The sequence below is a fragment of the Macaca mulatta genome, chromosome 9 (assembly GCF_049350105.2).
Source record: "Macaca mulatta isolate MMU2019108-1 chromosome 9, T2T-MMU8v2.0, whole genome shotgun sequence".
Taxonomy (NCBI): domain Eukaryota; kingdom Metazoa; phylum Chordata; class Mammalia; order Primates; family Cercopithecidae; genus Macaca; species Macaca mulatta.
In genome coordinates, this window is record NC_133414.1 from 32,056,530 (window position 1) to 32,073,117 (window position 16,588).

General features: G+C 44.0%; 2 protein-coding genes across 2 annotated transcripts in view; both read left to right on the forward strand.

The window, feature by feature from the left end:
- Positions 1 to 12,552, forward strand: part of LOC144331421 (supervillin-like) — a 40,972-nt gene extending 28,420 nt beyond the window's left edge. The window contains 4 exon segments of the mRNA XM_077947950.1: positions 1,175 to 1,316; positions 5,001 to 5,114; positions 8,210 to 8,608; positions 12,494 to 12,552. Coding sequence (XP_077804076.1) covers positions 1,175 to 1,316; positions 5,001 to 5,114; positions 8,210 to 8,608; positions 12,494 to 12,552 — 714 coding nt within the window.
- Positions 12,514 to 16,588, forward strand: part of LOC698300 (supervillin-like) — a 46,438-nt gene continuing 42,363 nt past the window's right edge. Inside the window, 1 exon segment of the mRNA XM_077946160.1 lies at positions 12,514 to 12,928. Coding sequence (XP_077802286.1) covers positions 12,681 to 12,928 — 248 coding nt within the window. The 5' untranslated portion in view covers positions 12,514 to 12,680.

The following is a 16,588-nucleotide window of genomic DNA, read 5'->3' on the forward strand; positions in this document are numbered from 1 at the left end:
AACAGCGGTCCCTGGGAGTGGGGGGTGGTGGTGGGAAATACTCACTTCATTAATTCTTTCAGCAAATATCTTTTCTCTAACATTCTTTTGGTGCTAGAATTATTCATAATGATGCCCAAACTGGCCACTTGCCTTATGAATGAATGAATATACTCTGCATTGCATGAAAAGACTTGTGAATGTCTAGTTGAGTGCTTTAAAAGAGAGGCGATTATGGCCAGGTGCGGTGGCTCACGCCTGTAATCCGAGCACTTTGGGGGGCCAAGGGGGGGCAAATCACCTGAGGTCGGGAGTTTGAGACCAGGCTGGGCAACATGGAGCAACCCCATCTCTACTAGAGAAGATACAAAATTAGCTGGGCGTGGTGCACATGCCTGTAATCCCAGCTACTTGGGAGGCTGAGGCAGGAGAATCGCTTGAACCTAGGAGGCGGAGGTTGCGGTGAGCCAAGATCACACCATTGCACTCCAGTCTGGGCAACAAGAGCAAAACTCCGTATCAAAAAAAAAAAAAATAGAGAGAGAGGCGATTATTGTATCTTGAGCTCAATAAAAAGCATAAATAATCACAAACTCCCTTACATTTTCAGGCAACAATGAAATTACCGCGTTTGGTCATTAGGTGTCTGTATGCCAGGAACCTGAACCACAGTCGGTGTTCCAGGCCTGTGCATGAGGAAAGCTTCCTGATTCAAGGGACCAGCCTCATTGTGCCCTAATGCATACTGGTGTTGTATATTAATGCATTTTTCTGTGGCTTCTGGGTATTTATTTAGTCAGAAGGGACCCGTTCTCCCCCAGGATAGCACCTGACCTCTGCCAGCTTTTACAGGGGTTACAGTTAGTTTTGCACCTCCCAGGCATACATATGCAAATTGGAAAGTCAACTCAGAAGCATCTGACAAGTAGTTGGTTTCTAACATTAGACACCAAAATGCTTTTTCACAAGTTATTCTCTCTTGAGGTCGGTTTCCATTCACTGGTAATCTGTGATCACGCATGCTTTCCTCCTGTGAGGCTGTTACCGCACTTTGCAACTTAAATCCTTTTTCTTTCTTAAAGACTTAGAGAAAAATTGATGAGAGGAAAGTGCTCAAAACAGCCCTGAACTCGCCTCAGAGTCGGTAACTCAGAAGAGACACCAGCCAGCACCAGTCCCTTACCTGTCATTTCAGTCTGAGCACTCAGGCTTTGATAGGGTCCCCAGCAAGGCAGCAGGCTCTGCACGACGGCCAATCCGTGGCTATGTCCAACCCGCAGATACCGGTCACACCGCCAAGCTGGTGACGCCAGAAACCCCAGAAAATGTATCTGAGTGTAGCTGGGTAGCATCAGCCACCCAGAATGTCCCCAAACCTCCTACCTTGAAGGTTCTAGAAGATGACAGAAAGGATAGCCCAGTTCTCCATATCTGCAAGTCAAAAGCAGCAGCAGAAGAAGGAGGAGGAGGAAGAAAAGGAGGAAGAGGAGCATCAACTTTAGGTGATGCTTCACACACCCTCCAGCTGTGTCACTTGCACGTCCCTGGCAGAATGATTCACTCCTCGACCTGTGTTGTGTTCTGCATTGAATCATATTAGCTTAGCTCACAAGTGTGTGCAGGGCGACTATGCAGAAAATGGCTCAAAAACTACCACTCTGCTTCTGCCTACTAATGGGGAACTAGCGGTTTGGGTCTCTGGAATGTCTCCTTCCTTACCTGCATGGTAGAGGCATGAAGAGGGGTTTGGCGGTGTCTGTGCCTTGACTCACAGAGATGCATAATCCTTTGCTGTCTTCTCTTTCTCTGTCTTCGTTTACCTTCCTTATACTCTCTGCCCTTTGATTCTAAAAGCAAATCACGGGTGGAGAGGTCGGCCGAAGGACCTGGCTTGCCCACCAGTGTGGAACGGGAGAGAGGGTCCCGGAAACCAAGACGCTATTTTTCTCCTGGTGAAAGTAGAAAAACTTCCGAGAGATATGCAACCCAACCTGTAACTTCAGAAGAACGAAAGGAATCAGATAGGTAGGCACGCGTATGTGCGGTTTCCTGGTCCAGGAACATGGCAATGACCCAGGAGTTTTACCACACTGATGGCCTTGATGCTATTTATATAGGATGTTGGCGATTCCATAATTCTTCCATCTAATCTATAAGCATTATTTATTTGGCTTACTTAAAAGTCTTTTTAAAGAATGTTAGCCTTTACAGTGGTATTATGATACATACACAATTTTACGTTGCGTTCAGATAAGAAGTAAGAAACATTATTTTTCTTCATTTAATGGTTTTAATGTTTTTTACCCCCTTGTTCAATTAGATTCCAGATTGCATATTCACCAGATTTTACAGTGAAAATAACTGAGGAATTTTATATTGGTTTTATAAATGTCCATCTACTTGTTGTATTTGAGTTTTATACTAAAGTGTCATATACTATTGCATAGAAATGGTAAGATTTATCTAGAAAATTGTCATCAGTGGTGTTTAATAAGTTGTTCTTGTGCCTGGTCTCTCTCCACAGGGTGTGTACTTGGCTGGGATTGTGTGCACACACGCTCCAGTGTCACTTCACAACTGTACGTGTGTTTTCACAATTGGAATTGCTACCAGGAGGTTATTTCTTTTCTTTTCTTTTCTTTTCTTTTTTTTTTTTTTGAGACAGAATCCCCCTCTGTAGCCCAGGCTGGAGCACAGTGGCATGATCTAGGCTCACTGCAAGCTCTGCCTCCCGGGTTCACACCATTCTTCTGCCTCAGCCTCCCGAGTAGCTGGGACTACAGGTGCCCGCCACCATGCCCAGGTAATTTTTTTTTTTTTCGTATTTTTAGTACAGATGGAGTTTCACCATGTTAGCCAGGATGGTCTGGATCTCCTGACCTCGTGATCTGCCCGCCTCGGCCTCCCAAAGTGCTGGGATTACAGGCGTGAGCCACTGTGCCTGGCCAAGTTATTTCTTAGAAGAATTTAATTGCATTTTTATTTTTACTTTCAGTATGGTGTTTTGTTTCGATCTTCTGCTCCCACCTACTAATGTATTTTTATTATTTGCTAATGTCTTTCCTAGGTGCACTTCACATTCAGAAATGCCAACTATTGGCCGGGCGCGGTGGCTCAAGCCTGTAATCCCAGCACTTTGGGAGGCCGAGACGGGCGGATCAGGAGGTCAGGAGATCGAGACCATCCTGGCTAACACGGTGAAACCCCGTCTCTACTAAAAAATACAAAAAACTAGCCGGCCGAGGTGGCGGGCGCCTGTAGTCCCAGCTACTCGGGAGGCTGAGGCAGGAGAATGGCGTGAACCCGGGAGGCGGAGCTTGCAGTGAGCTGAGATCCGGCCACAGCACTCCAGCCTGGGCGACAGAGCGAGACTCTGTCTCAAAAAAAAAAAAAAAAAAAAAAAAAAAGAAATGCCAACTATTGATGGCAAGTACCTGTTTCCCTGTTTTTCATTTGTCTTTATTATCTCATCTAGACTGGATTTAATAATAAGGTTTTTGGCTTTTTGAGAGAATAACATGATGGAGCATCTTGTCTCCCTTTGCTGCAGGTTTTCATTCTGTGAATATAATAAAATCTAGTTGAAAATTTTCAGATGAGCTTTCCCTTCTTTCTGAGCGCAGTTAGAGAATCATACAGTGACCAGTATAAAAACAACTAATTCAAACCAAAGGAGCAGGTTCTTCTTGTTGTGCTGCTGCTACTATTTAAAACTATAAGAAATTCCCCCCATAAAATATATTCATGAAATATCGATCAGACAAATGTTAGAGTAGAAATCTCTGGACAGAGTTTGCTTTGGTTTGGCTGGGTTGAATTGCAAGGGAAATTAGTACCTTTTCACTGAGCAGAAAGAATGGGCTCCCTGCAAAGGGAAACTACCACCAATTCTTATTTTGGTGCACCTATTCTTGTACTCAAAGATTTCCAGGCCAGCCCTGAAAGACATTTTGGAGACCAAACTTACCTTTTCTAATGATGTCCAGTTTTTAATTTGTGACTTTTTACAGATGAAGAAAAGGTGGATGAATGAGCCAAGCTGAGCATCACCCCTAAGAGGTTGCTTTTCAGGGTAAGCTGTACTAACATGCTTGAATAGAGATCATGACCCCTGGTGCAGTAATCCCAGCTACTTGGGAGGCCAATGCAGGAGGATTACTTGAGGCCAGGAGTTTAAGACCAGCCCGGGTAACATAATGAGACCACATCTCAAAAAAAAAAAAAAAAAAAAAAAGTCATAAGCCTTAGCTGGGGAGACTCTTATGGCCCCAGCCTACTTAATACACCTCTGGGCATGCTAAGGCCCTCCCGGCTCTGGCCCACCTGTTGTTCTCTTCCTAGTCTTTGGCTGGTTGTGGCCACCTCATGCACACAGCATGAGTGTACGCTTCTGACAATGATACGAGGCTCTCATTAGTGGCCCCTCCTGTAGGTCCTGTTGGAGAACAGAGGGGAGACTTTTTACTGCCCCCATTTCCTTTCCTTGAATTTATATTCTTTTTTTTTTTTTTTTCTTTTTTTTTTTTTTTGAGACGGAGTCTTGCTCTGTCGACCGGGCTAGAGTGCAGTGGCCGAATCTCAGCTCACTGCAAGCTCCGCCTCCCAGGTTTACGCCATTCTCCTGTCTCAGCCTCCCGAGTAGCTGGGACTACAGGCGCCCGCCACCTCGCCCGGCTAGTTTTTTGTATTTTTTAGTAGAGACGGGGTTTCACCGTGTTAGCCAGGATGGTCTGGATCTCCTGACCTCGTGATCCGCCCGCCTCTGCCTCCCAAAGTGTTGGAATTACAGGCGTGAGCCACCGCTCCCGGCTGAGGATTATTTTTAATAAAATTCAGCCTTTAGATTTTAAGTTATAGTAAAATCTGTGTGTATGTTGACATTTTAATAGAGATTATCTGTTTTTTGTTGTTGTTGTTGTTTTCTATTTTGTACACAATAGTACAGGGAAACCCAAACATGACTGGTTTCTCCAGAAAGATTCCGAAGGGGACACACCTTCACTTATCACCTGGCCGTCCAGGTACCCGCACGCTGGCCTCTGGGGTGTACGTGCATGAGTGTTGCTTCTTCCCGCCTGACCTGCGGTTCCACACATCAGCTGACACCCGCTCTCCTCTTGCCCTTTTTAATACCGGTGCACTTGAAAATCATGTGGAAGTTACTTTCAAATCATCTGCTTTTCTCCTCCACATGCCCTAATCCATGCTGATAGTATCTCTCCTTCCTCCTCTTTTTCCCGCTTTCTTGATTGACAAACCTTTTATTTCACCTCTTACTTTTCCCTTCTCACCAACTCACATAGGACTGGCCAGTGAGGGGCAGTAGTGAGCACCCAGCCAGGCCCTGGGCTGCTTTCCTGAGCTGACTCACACTCTCCAGCCGGCGTCCCCTCTGCTCAACTCCCCACTGCTCCCAGCCCTTCCAACCTCCTTGCTTTCATATCTCCTCATCTCTAAACCAGAAGTTAATTTTCAACAGTTAAATTTAGGGCATGTGGTTTTAAAAGCAAACAAAACCCCCTATCATTTCATTTTTAAGACTGAGGGCAGGGAGAGGCGGAAGGAGTCAGAATGAATAAGTCATGGAAGGACAAAGCTCCCCACACAGAGTTTCTGACAGTTATTTTGTTCTCAGCTGAGGACAACATGCAGATTGTCTCTGATCAGAGAAGTGCGCATTCCACAGGAGAACTGGAGCCGCGCTTCAGTCTCCTTTTGATTTTTTTTTTTTTTTTTTTTTTGAGACGGAGTCTCGCTCTGTCGCCCAGGCTGGAGTGCAGTGGCCGGATCTCAGCTCACTGCAAGCTCCGCCTCCCGGATTCACGCCATTCTCCTGCCTCAGCCTCCGAGTAGCTGGGACTACAGGCGCCCGCCACCTCGGCCGGCTAGTTTTTTGTATTTTTTTAGTAGAGACGGGGTTTCACCGTGTTAGCCAGGATGGTCTCGATCTCCCGACCTCGTGATCTGCCCGTTTCGGCCTCCCAAAGTGCTGGGATTACAGGCTTGAGCCACAAACGTTTTAAGTATGAAAAACTCCAACACTGGCTTATCTCTGAGAAAAATAACAACTCAGAATGTTTTCTTTTCCTGAGTTGTTCGTAGTCACCACCTATGTGTGTGTCTGTCTGGATTGTCCTTTAATGACGCATATATAGATGCCCTGCCTCTTATGTTAAAAAAAAAAAAATAGGAGTTTTTATCAAATTTAGCAGGATTCACTTGTCATTCAATAAACTATTCTTTTCCATACAGTGCACATCATAAATAATTACTTTTGCCAATTAAGCTTAGGTAAAGTGTCTACATTCCTCTCCCCACAAGAAATCCCTTTTCCCACTCCAAAAGCCCTCTTTACTTTTAAAGCTGAGCCCTAATCAGTTTTCCATTCTCAAGTAGTTGGAATTGTGTCTCCTTTCCCACTATATGGTACTTCAAAAAGCAAAAATAAGAACTAGATAACACTATTAAATGTTTACTCTTTGCTCAGCACTAAGCCATGTGCTTTGCAAATGTCATATTACACTATGTCACTATTATTTCCATTTAAAAGGTGAAGAAACTGAGGCTTACTTAGGGCAAGTGATTGCCCAGCACCACCCAGGCCAATCTGACTGAGCCAGGATCTGAGCAGAGAGGTCCGACCCCACCCCACCGTCAGAGCTCTTGCTTTGTTTGTTTTGCAGTAATGGAGAAAGGTCTGTAGCTTTTGAAAAGGTTGCCAGTTTTGCTCTCAGACGTTTGAATAACTCTAGAAACAACAAGAGCAATCTCTCTTTATTTTTTTACTTTATTTTTGTTTATTAGGGACAGAGTCTCTCTCTCTATTGCCCAGGCTGGAGTGCAGTGGTACAATCATAGCTCACTGCAGCCTCAAACTCCTGGATTCCAGTGGGCCTCCTGCCTCAGCCTCCCAAGTAGCTGGGACAACAGGCACACGCCACTGCACATAGCTAATTTTTTTTTTGTTAGTTTTACTTTTGTAGTGACAAGATCTCACTATGCTACCGAAACTGGTCTCAAACGCCTGGGCTCAAGTGATCCTCCTGCCTGGCTGCCCGACCTCCCAAAGGCTGGGATTACATGTGTGAGCCACAGCGCCTGACCTCTCTTTTTGGATTTGTTTTTAACTAAGAATAACAGCAGTCCCTGGGAGTGGGGGGTGGTGGTGGGAAATACTCACTTCATTAATTCTTTCAGCAAATATCTTTTCTCTAACATTCTTTTGGTGCTAGAATTATTCATAATGATGCCCAAACTGGCCACTTGCCTTATGAATGAATGAATATACTTTGCATTGCATGAAAAGACTTGTGAATGTCTAGTTGAGTGCTTTAAAAGAGAGGCGATTATGGCCAGGTGTGGTGGCTCACGCCTGTAATCCGAGCACTTTGGGGGGCCACGGGGGGGCAAATCACCTGAGGTCGGGAGTTTGAGACCAGGCTGGGCAACATGGAGCAACCCCATCTCTGCTAGAGAAGATACAAAATTAGCTGGGCGTGGTGCACATGCCTGTAATCCCAGCTACTTGGGAGGCTGAGGCAGGAGAATCGCTTGAACCTGGGAGGCGGAGGTTGCGGTGAGCCAAGATCACACCATTGCACTCCAGTCTGGGCAACAAGAGCAAAACTCCGTATCAAAAAAAAAAAAAAAAAAAAAAAAAAGTAGAGAGAGAGGCGATTATTGTATCTTGAGCTCAATAAAAAGCATAAATAATCACAAACTCCCTTACATTTTCAGGCAACAATGAAATTACCGCGTTTGGTCATTAGGTGTCTGTATGCCAGGAACCTGAACCACAGTCGGTGTTCCAGGCCTGTGCATGAGGAAAGCTTCCTGATTCAAGGGACCAGCCTCATTGTGCCCTAATGCATACTGGTGGTGTATATTAATGCATTTTTCCGTGGCTTCTGGGTATTTATTTAGTCAGAAGGGACCCGTTCTCCCCCAGGATAGCACCTGACCCCTGCCAGCTTTTACAGGGGTTACAGTTAGTTTTGCACCTCCCAGGCATACATATGCAAATTGGAAAGTCAACTCAGAAGCATCTGACAAGTAGTTGGTTTCTAACATTAGACACCAAAATGCTTTTTCACAAGTTATTCTCTCTTGAGGTCGGTTTCCATTCACTGGTAATCTGTGATCACGCATGCTTTCCTCCTGTGAGGCTGTTACCGCACTTTGCAACTTAAATCCTTTTTCTTTCTTAAAGACTTAGAGAAAAATTGATGAGAGGAAAGTGCTCGAAACAGCCCTGAACTCGCCTCAGAGTCGGTAACTCAGAAGAGACACCAGCCAGCACCAGTCCCTTACCTGTCATTTCAGTCTGAGCACTCAGGCTTTGATAGGGTCCCCAGCAAGGCAGCAGGCTCTGCACGACAGCCAATCCGTGGCTATGTCCAACCCGCAGATACCGGTCACACCGCCAAGCTGGTGACGCCAGAAACCCCAGAAAATGTATCTGAGTGTAGCTGGGTAGCATCAGCCACCCAGAATGTCCCCAAACCTCCTACCTTGAAGGTTCTAGAAGATGACAGAAAGGATAGCCCAGTTCTCCATATCTGCAAGTCAAAAGCAGCAGCAGAAGAAGGAGGAGGAGGAAGAAAAGGAGGAAGAGGAGCATCAACTTTAGGTGATGCTTCACACACCCTCCAGCTGTGTCACTTGCACGTCCCTGGCAGAATGATTCACTCCTCGACCTGTGTTGTGTTCTGCATTGAATCATATTAGCTTAGCTCACAAGTGTGTGCAGGGCCACTATGCAGAAAATGGCTCAAAAACTACCACTCTGCTTCTGCCTACTAATGGGGAACTAGCGGTTTGGGTCTCTGGAATGTCTCCTTCCTTACCTGCATGGTAGAGGCATGAAGAGGGGTTTGGCGGTGTCTGTGCCTTGACTCACAGAGATGCATAATCCTTTGCTGTCTTCTCTTTCTCTGTCTTCGTTTGCCTTCCTTATACTCTCTGCCCTTTGATTCTAAAAGCAAATCACGGGTGTAGAGGTCGGCCGAAGGACCTGGCTTGCCCACCAGTGTGGAACGGGAGAGAGGGTCCCGGAAACCAAGACGCTATTTTTCTCCTGGTGAAAGTAGAAAAACTTCCAAGAGATTTGCAACCCAACCTGTAACTTCAGAAGAACGAAAGGAATCAGATAGGTAGGCACGCGTATGTGCGGTTTCCTGGTCCAGGAACATGGCAATGACCCAGGAGTTTTACCACACTGATGGCCTTGATGCTATTTATATAGGATGTTGGCGATTCCATAATTCTTCCATCTAATCTATAAGCATTATTTATTTGGCTTACTTAAAAGTCTTTTAAAAGAATGTTAGCCTTTACAGTGGTATTATGATACATACACAATTTTACGTTGCATTCAGATAAGAAGTAAGAAACATTATTTTTCTTCATTTAATGGTTTTAATGTTTTTTACCCCCTTGTTCAATTAGATTCCAGATTGCATATTCACCAGATTTTACAGTGAAAATAACTGAGGAATTTTATATTGGTTTTATAAATGTCCATCTACTTGTTGTATTTGAGTTTTATACTAAAGTGTCATATACTATTGCATAGAAATGGTAAGATTTATCTAGAAAATTGTCATCAGTGGTGTTTAATAAGTTGTTCTTGTGCCTGGTCTCTCTCCACAGGGTGTGTACTTGGCTGGGATTGTGTACACACACGCTCCAGTGTCACTTCACAACTGTATGTGTGTTTTCACAACTGGAATTGCTACCAGGAGGTTATTTCTTTTCTTTTCTTTTCTTTTCTTTTCTTTTCTTTTTTTTTTTTTTTTGAGACAGAATCCCCCTCTGTAGCCCAGGCTGGAGCACAGTGGCATGATCTAGGCTCACTGCAAGCTCTGCCTCCCGGGTTCACACCATTCTTCTGCCTCAGCCTCCCGAGTAGCTGGGACTACAGGTGCCCGCCACCACGCCCAGATAATTTTTTTTTTTTTCGTATTTTTAGTACAGATGGAGTTTCACCATGTTAGCCAGGATGGTCTGGATCTCCTGACCTCGTGATCCGCCCGCCTCGGCCTCCCAAAGTGCTGGGATTACAGGCGTGAGCCACTGTGCCTGGCCAAGTTATTTCTTAGAAGAATTTAATTGCATTTTTATTTTTACTTTCAGTATGGTGTTTTGTTTTGATCTTCTGCTCCCACCTACTAATGTATTATTATTATTTGCTAATGTCTTTCCTAGGTGCACTTCACATTCAGAAATGCCAACTATTGATGGCAAGTACCTGTTTCCCTGTTTTTCATTTGTCTTTATTATCTCATCTAGACTGGATTTAATAATAAGGTTTTTGGCTTTTTGAGAGAATAACATGATGGAGCATCTTGTCTCCCTTTGCTGCAGGTTTTCATTCTGTGAATATAATAAAATCTAGTTGAAAATTTTCAGATGAGGTTTCCCTTCTTTCTGAGCGCAGTTAGAGAATCATACAGTGACCAGTATAAAAACAACTAATTCAAACCAAAGGAGCAGGTTCTTCTTGTTGTGCTGCTGCTACTATTTAAAACTTTAAGAAATTCCCCCCATAAAATATATTCATGAAATATCGATCAGACAAATGTTAGAGTAGAAATCTCTGGACAGAGTTTGCTTTGGTTTGGCTGGGTTGAATTGCAAGGGAAATTAGTACCTTTTCACTGAGCAGAAAGAATGGGCTCCCTGCAAAGGGAAACTACCACCAATTCTTATTTTGGTGCACCTATTCTTGTACTCAAAGATTTCCAGGCCAGCCCTGAAAGACTTTTTGGAGACCAAACTTACCTTTTCTAATGATGTCCAGTTTTTAATTTGTGACTTTTTACAGATGAAGAAAAGGTGGATGAATGAGCCAAGCTGAGCATCACCCCTAAGAGGTTGCTTTTCAGGGTAAGCTGTACTAACATGCTTGAATAGAGATCATGACCCCTGGTGCAGTAATCCCAGCTACTTGGGAGGCCAAGGCAGGAGGATTACTTGAGGCCAGGAGTTTAAGACCAGCCCAGGTAACATAATGAGACCACATCTCAAAAAAAAAAAAAAAAAAAGTCATAAGCCTTAGCTGGGGAGACTCTCATGGCCCCAGCCTACTTAATGCACCTCTGGGCATGCTAAGGCCCTCCCGGCTCTGGCCCACCTGTTGTTCTCTTCCTATTCTTTGGCTGGTTGTGGCCACCTCATGCACACAGCATGAGTGTACGCTTCTGACAATGATACGAGGCTCTCATTAGTGGCCCCTCCTGTAGGTCCTGTTGGAGAACAGAGGAGAGACTTTTTACTGCCCCCATTTCCTTTCCTTGAATTTATATTCTTTATTTTTTATTTATTTTTTTTTTTTTTGAGACGGAGTCTTGCTCTGTCGACCGGACTAGAGTGCAGTGGCCGAATCTCAGCTCACTGCAAGCTCCGCCTCCCAGGTTTACGCTATTCTCCTGCTTCAGCCTCCCGAGTAGCTGGGACTACAGGCGCCCGCCACCTCGCCCGGCTAGTTTTTTGTATTTTTTAGTAGAGACGGGGTTTCACCGTGTTAGCCAGGATGGTCTCGATCTCCTGACCTCGTGATCCGCCTGTCTCGGCCTCCCAAAGTGCTGGAATTACAGGCTTGAGCCACCGCGCCCGGCCTATATTCTTTATTTTTTTAGTGACAGTTCTTGCTCTGTTGCCCAGGCTGGAGTGCAATGGCACAATCATGGTTCACTGCAGCCCCAACCTCCCCTGCTTAAGTGATCCTCCTGCCTCAGCCTCCTGAGGAGCTGGGACTACAGTCTACACCACTATGCCCAGCTAATTTATGCATTTGTTTTTAGAGATGGGGTTTTACTATGTTGTCCAGGTTGGTCTCAAACTCCTGGGCTGAAGCAATCCTCCTGCCTCAGCCTCCCAAAGTGCTCAGATCACAGGTGTGAGCTACTGTACAGGGCTAGTTTTTTGTTTTTTGTTTTTTTAATTGTTTATGTGCTTGCATTGGACACATAGATATCCTTCCTGAAAAAAAAAGTTCATCCCATTAGGTTACTGACATCCCAAAAGGACTCCATGTCAGTGCCCTGTTCTATGGACCTGCTGTTAGATCAGCTGCCTGCAGTTCCTCCTCCAGTTGCTCCTCAGTTTCTTGGTGCATTTGTAGCTAAGTATATCCTTGCACTCTCTAGGAACTCTTTGCAAATCAGTTTTATTTTTAAGTAAATATTTGAATGGTGTAAAATAAGAAGTAGCTACCCATGGGAGCAAAGCAGTAAATACATTTTTTTAAAATCTCCTTTTTAGGCTCAATAAATCTACTTTGATGTGTCTATAGATTTTGTAAGGACACTGATACTTTAAAAAATTAGATTGAAAACCATATTCTAAACTACAGACATAATCTACGGATTTGCATAAAACAATACAGTGTAAGTTATAATAAGGGTTTTGGTTTGTGAGTATAGCACATTTGAATGTTAAAAGTATTGTTTTGGAGAATTAGAATCGTTCAGGAGTAAATGGTTAAAGCTGACTTCCTGTGTCTCGCATACAGGAGAGAAACCAATTGCCACGAAGCATTTTGCCGTGTGGGTAACCCTCCGGGAAGTGTAGCGTGCTGCGTATTTGCATAAATCCCAGTGGATTGGGTCACCCGCCGTGTGCCCACGGCTTGAACTCCCAGAGCTGCGCTGCTGGGGGCGAATCGCTGGAAGAACGTTCGCCTGAGGAGTTCAGTGCTGATGCTGCTCTTTTCCTTCCCAGCGGCAGAGTTCGGGGAGCCCACTTCCGAGCAGACGGGGACAGCTGCTGGGAAAACTGTTGCTCAAACCGCAGCCCCGGTGTCCTGGAAGCCCCAGGGTTCTTCGGAACAGCCACAGGAGAAGCTCTGCAAGAATCCATGTGCGATGTTTGCTGCTGGAGAGATCAAAACGCCGACAGGGGAGGGCCTTCTTGACTCACCCAGCAAAGCCATGTCTATTAAAGAAAGGTAATGAGATTCGGTGAGCGAAAAGTAATTCTCTCGGGGAGGAGCTTACAGCTTGCTTTAGAAAACGATCTGGGTGATGGGCAAAGAGATGAAATCACACATTCAGCTTCTAACAGGGCTGGGCTGTTGTCTTGGAGTAATTTGGGGAAGCTGAGGTGTTTGAGAGTGAACTGCCTTTGCTCGTGAGCCTGGTTCGGTAATGATAATAGGGCCGGTTCCAGACTCAGATGAGAAAACAAACAGAAACAGATTTCTGCTTTATTTATTTGCTTCCACTGTCCCAATGTCTTTTATAATATTAAGTTCTTGGACTATCTAGTGACAGGAGCTGAGATCTTGGCTCTTCCACTTTTAAATACACAGGATTCATATCGAATGCACAAACCACTTGTGGCTTTGTGTGAAGTATGTGTAGAGGGAGTGAAGATAAATGTACATACAAGACATACATCTTTGGGCTTAGAATCCAAGTTTTGTTTCCTTTACAGATTGTAAAATGGATGACTTTTCTGAACTGCGTTTAGAAATTGTATGTCAGGTAATAGCTTGAAAGATTGCATTTCAGCATCAAATAACACAGTAGCCTAATTTCTTTCAAAATAATGATGTAGGGTGCAGAGGAATATATTTAAATGAGACAGATACAGAGAATTGGAAGTAAATTACCTTGGGGGTATGTTTTCCTTGTGAACTTTTAACCACAGTTGAATTAAGCACCAAAAGATACAATAGTGGAAATAAATTCAGGGTTTGATAGCAGAATAGGGTGACTAAATAAAAATGTACTGTACTCAGGTGATGGACACAGCCTGAATACCGTGACTGGGTCTCTACACATTACATACGTGTAACAAAATTTCTCATGTACCACATCAATTTGTACAAAAAGGAAAAAGTCTTTAGTAGGAAAAAAACATGATGGAATAGTGACAGGAAAACTGGGTGAAGAAAAGTCATGTCAACTCCATATTAGGAGAACCATTTCCAACACCTTTTGCCACAGTTCTGCCAGCCTCGACCCTTCCTTACACCGGCCACCACACAGAAGTCTGCGTGCTTTGTTAGGCACTGACCATGGTTATTTTTCTAGATACATTTCAAACTGCCTAAGACTATACCAAACCACAAAGAAAAGACTTTTCTTTTCTTTCTTTCTTTTTTCAGAGACAGGGTCTCCCTCTGTCCCTCTGTTGCCCAGGCTGGTGTGTAGTGGTATAATCACAGCTCACTGCAGCCTCGAACTCCTGGGCTCAAGTGATCCTCCTGCCTCAGCCTCCACAGTAGCTGGGACAATAGGTGTGCACCATCATGCCTGGCTAATTAACAACAACAACAACAACAACAACAAAAACTCTTTCTGGAGATGGGAGTCTCACTATGTTGCCAAGGTTGTTCTCGAATTTCTGGCCTCAAGCAAGCCTCTCACCTCCGCCTTCCAAAGTGTGGGGATTACAGACGTGCACCACCATGCCTGGCCCTTCTTTCTAGTTTTAAGCCAAGCTTCTTGAACATTATTTATAAAATAATAGATGCCATCTTTTTCAACTGACAAGTTAATAAGATGGTTAAATCTGATTGACTTTCTCCTTTACTTAAAGATTCATGAAAAGTTAGACCTGGCAGGCTGAGGGGCCTAAGGAAGGGGTAGAGGGGTCAGTGCAGTGAGGCAAAGGATGTCTTCAGTCAGGGAAGCAGTTGGGCCTATTGAGGCTTGAAGTTCTCTTCCATGGAAACGGGGCTCGAAGAGAGTTTCATCCCAGAAACCCAAGTGTTGATAACTGGTTTGGTGAGGAAGAAGAGAGATCATTTAAGGAAATTAACAATAAATGTCACTCATACACAAGTTCTGATGCTTTACACATGAGAAAATATCCCTGGGGTATTCCCCAGTGGAAAATACTAATATTATGCCCCTTTCTTTCAAAGGCTTTTAAAGGAGCCTTCCCATCTTTGGGAATATTCTGTCCATCAGGACTTAGGACTTTTGATGAAGAAGTCCTGTGTCTACCCACTAAGCAATAATTCCTGATTTACTTGCCTGTTTTTTGGTAAATTTTAGTTGATCTGTGTTTTTCTGAAAGTTTTAATCTTACTGTAAAATTCTCATTTTTAAAACTGAGACACTGGAAAGATGAAGCTTCTTAGCTTGGGCTTTGTGGACATCTAGGGCGTTCAAGGGTGGCTGTAAAGTTTCTGTGAATGGCCCAGAAGTGCATTCAGAATTGAATGCGTGAGCACGCACACCTGCCGGCTAACAGAAGCCATAACTTATCCTGGTCTCCAAGAGATCCCTGAGCCCAGTCTGTTCAGAATCATGATAGAAAGGAACGCTTGATTGATATTCAGCTATTCAGTTTGTTAAAATATGTTTAAGAAAGGACAAGGGACACTTTATTTAGCAGCTATGTTTGTAACAAATTACACTAATGCAAAATATATTGCCAGTGATCTTTTCCCACTTACCTTGACAGTACTTTTATTTGTACTTTGCTGGAAATAACTAAACTACATAGTTTATTTATATTTATTTATTTATTTATTTATTTATTTTTTGAGATGGAGTTTCGCTCTTGTTGCCCAGGCTGGAATGCAATGGCACAACCTCGGCTCACTGCAACCTCCGCCTCTTGGGTTCAAGTGATTCTCCTGCCTCAGCCTCCCAAGTAGCTGGGATTACAGGCATGTGCCACCATACCCAGCTAATTTTTGTATTTTTAGTAGAGACGGGGTTTCACCATGTTGGCCAGTCTGGTCTGGAACTCCTGACCTCAGGTGACCACCCACCTCGGCCTCCCAAAGTGCTGTGATTACAGGCGTGAGCCACCATACCCAGCCTAAACCACATATTTTTACAATTTATCTATGATAGCTTTTTCCTAAATGAGACTTTAATCTCTCCCTTTTGTGAAAATGAAATAATGAAGCTTAAACTATTTAAAATAAGAATGCTATTCCTACATTTATTTGGGCTTTACTTTTCTTTCTTGAGGAAGAAGTATATAAAATCATAGGACTTCCAGACTTTATTCTACATACCTCTGACTGCCTCATTTTACCAAAGGAGGGGTTTAGCTCCAGTAGCCTCCAGGGCCATGTAGTGAATAGAACTGACCTAGGAGCCATGTCTCCAACTCTCTCCCCTGGTCCACGGCAAAACTGCAGTGTGCTCAGATTAATGTTAGAACAGCCAGCCCTGTGTACTCTATCCAGGAGAATACGGTAAGAGGACAGAAATTCCAGCTAGACAGCAGTGTTAGAAAGACACACGCTCTTTCTTCATGAATTTTCTCAGTGCACATGCTCTTAACATCGCTTATTCAAATTACACATCCACATTCACATTTCAGAGTCTAAGAAATAGAGCCTGGAATTTACAGATTTCCTTTATCGTTTTTTATCAATGGCTGTGCCCACTAAAGAGGGCAGGTCTGTCTGCTTCAGCCTTGTTGTGTCAGTCTCTCCCCTGTCCGGGGCCTGACGATATTGAGTGCTCCGTGCTCAGTGCTACCCAGCATCACAGACTGCCTTCCGCATTTTGCACATGATACCTCCTCTGATGTTGAAGAGAGCCTTCAGAAGAAAGCAATATTATCCCCATTTGTAGACAAAAAGTGGAGAAATTAAGAAATTAAAGGAAACCCTCCACACCCTCCTTTTTTA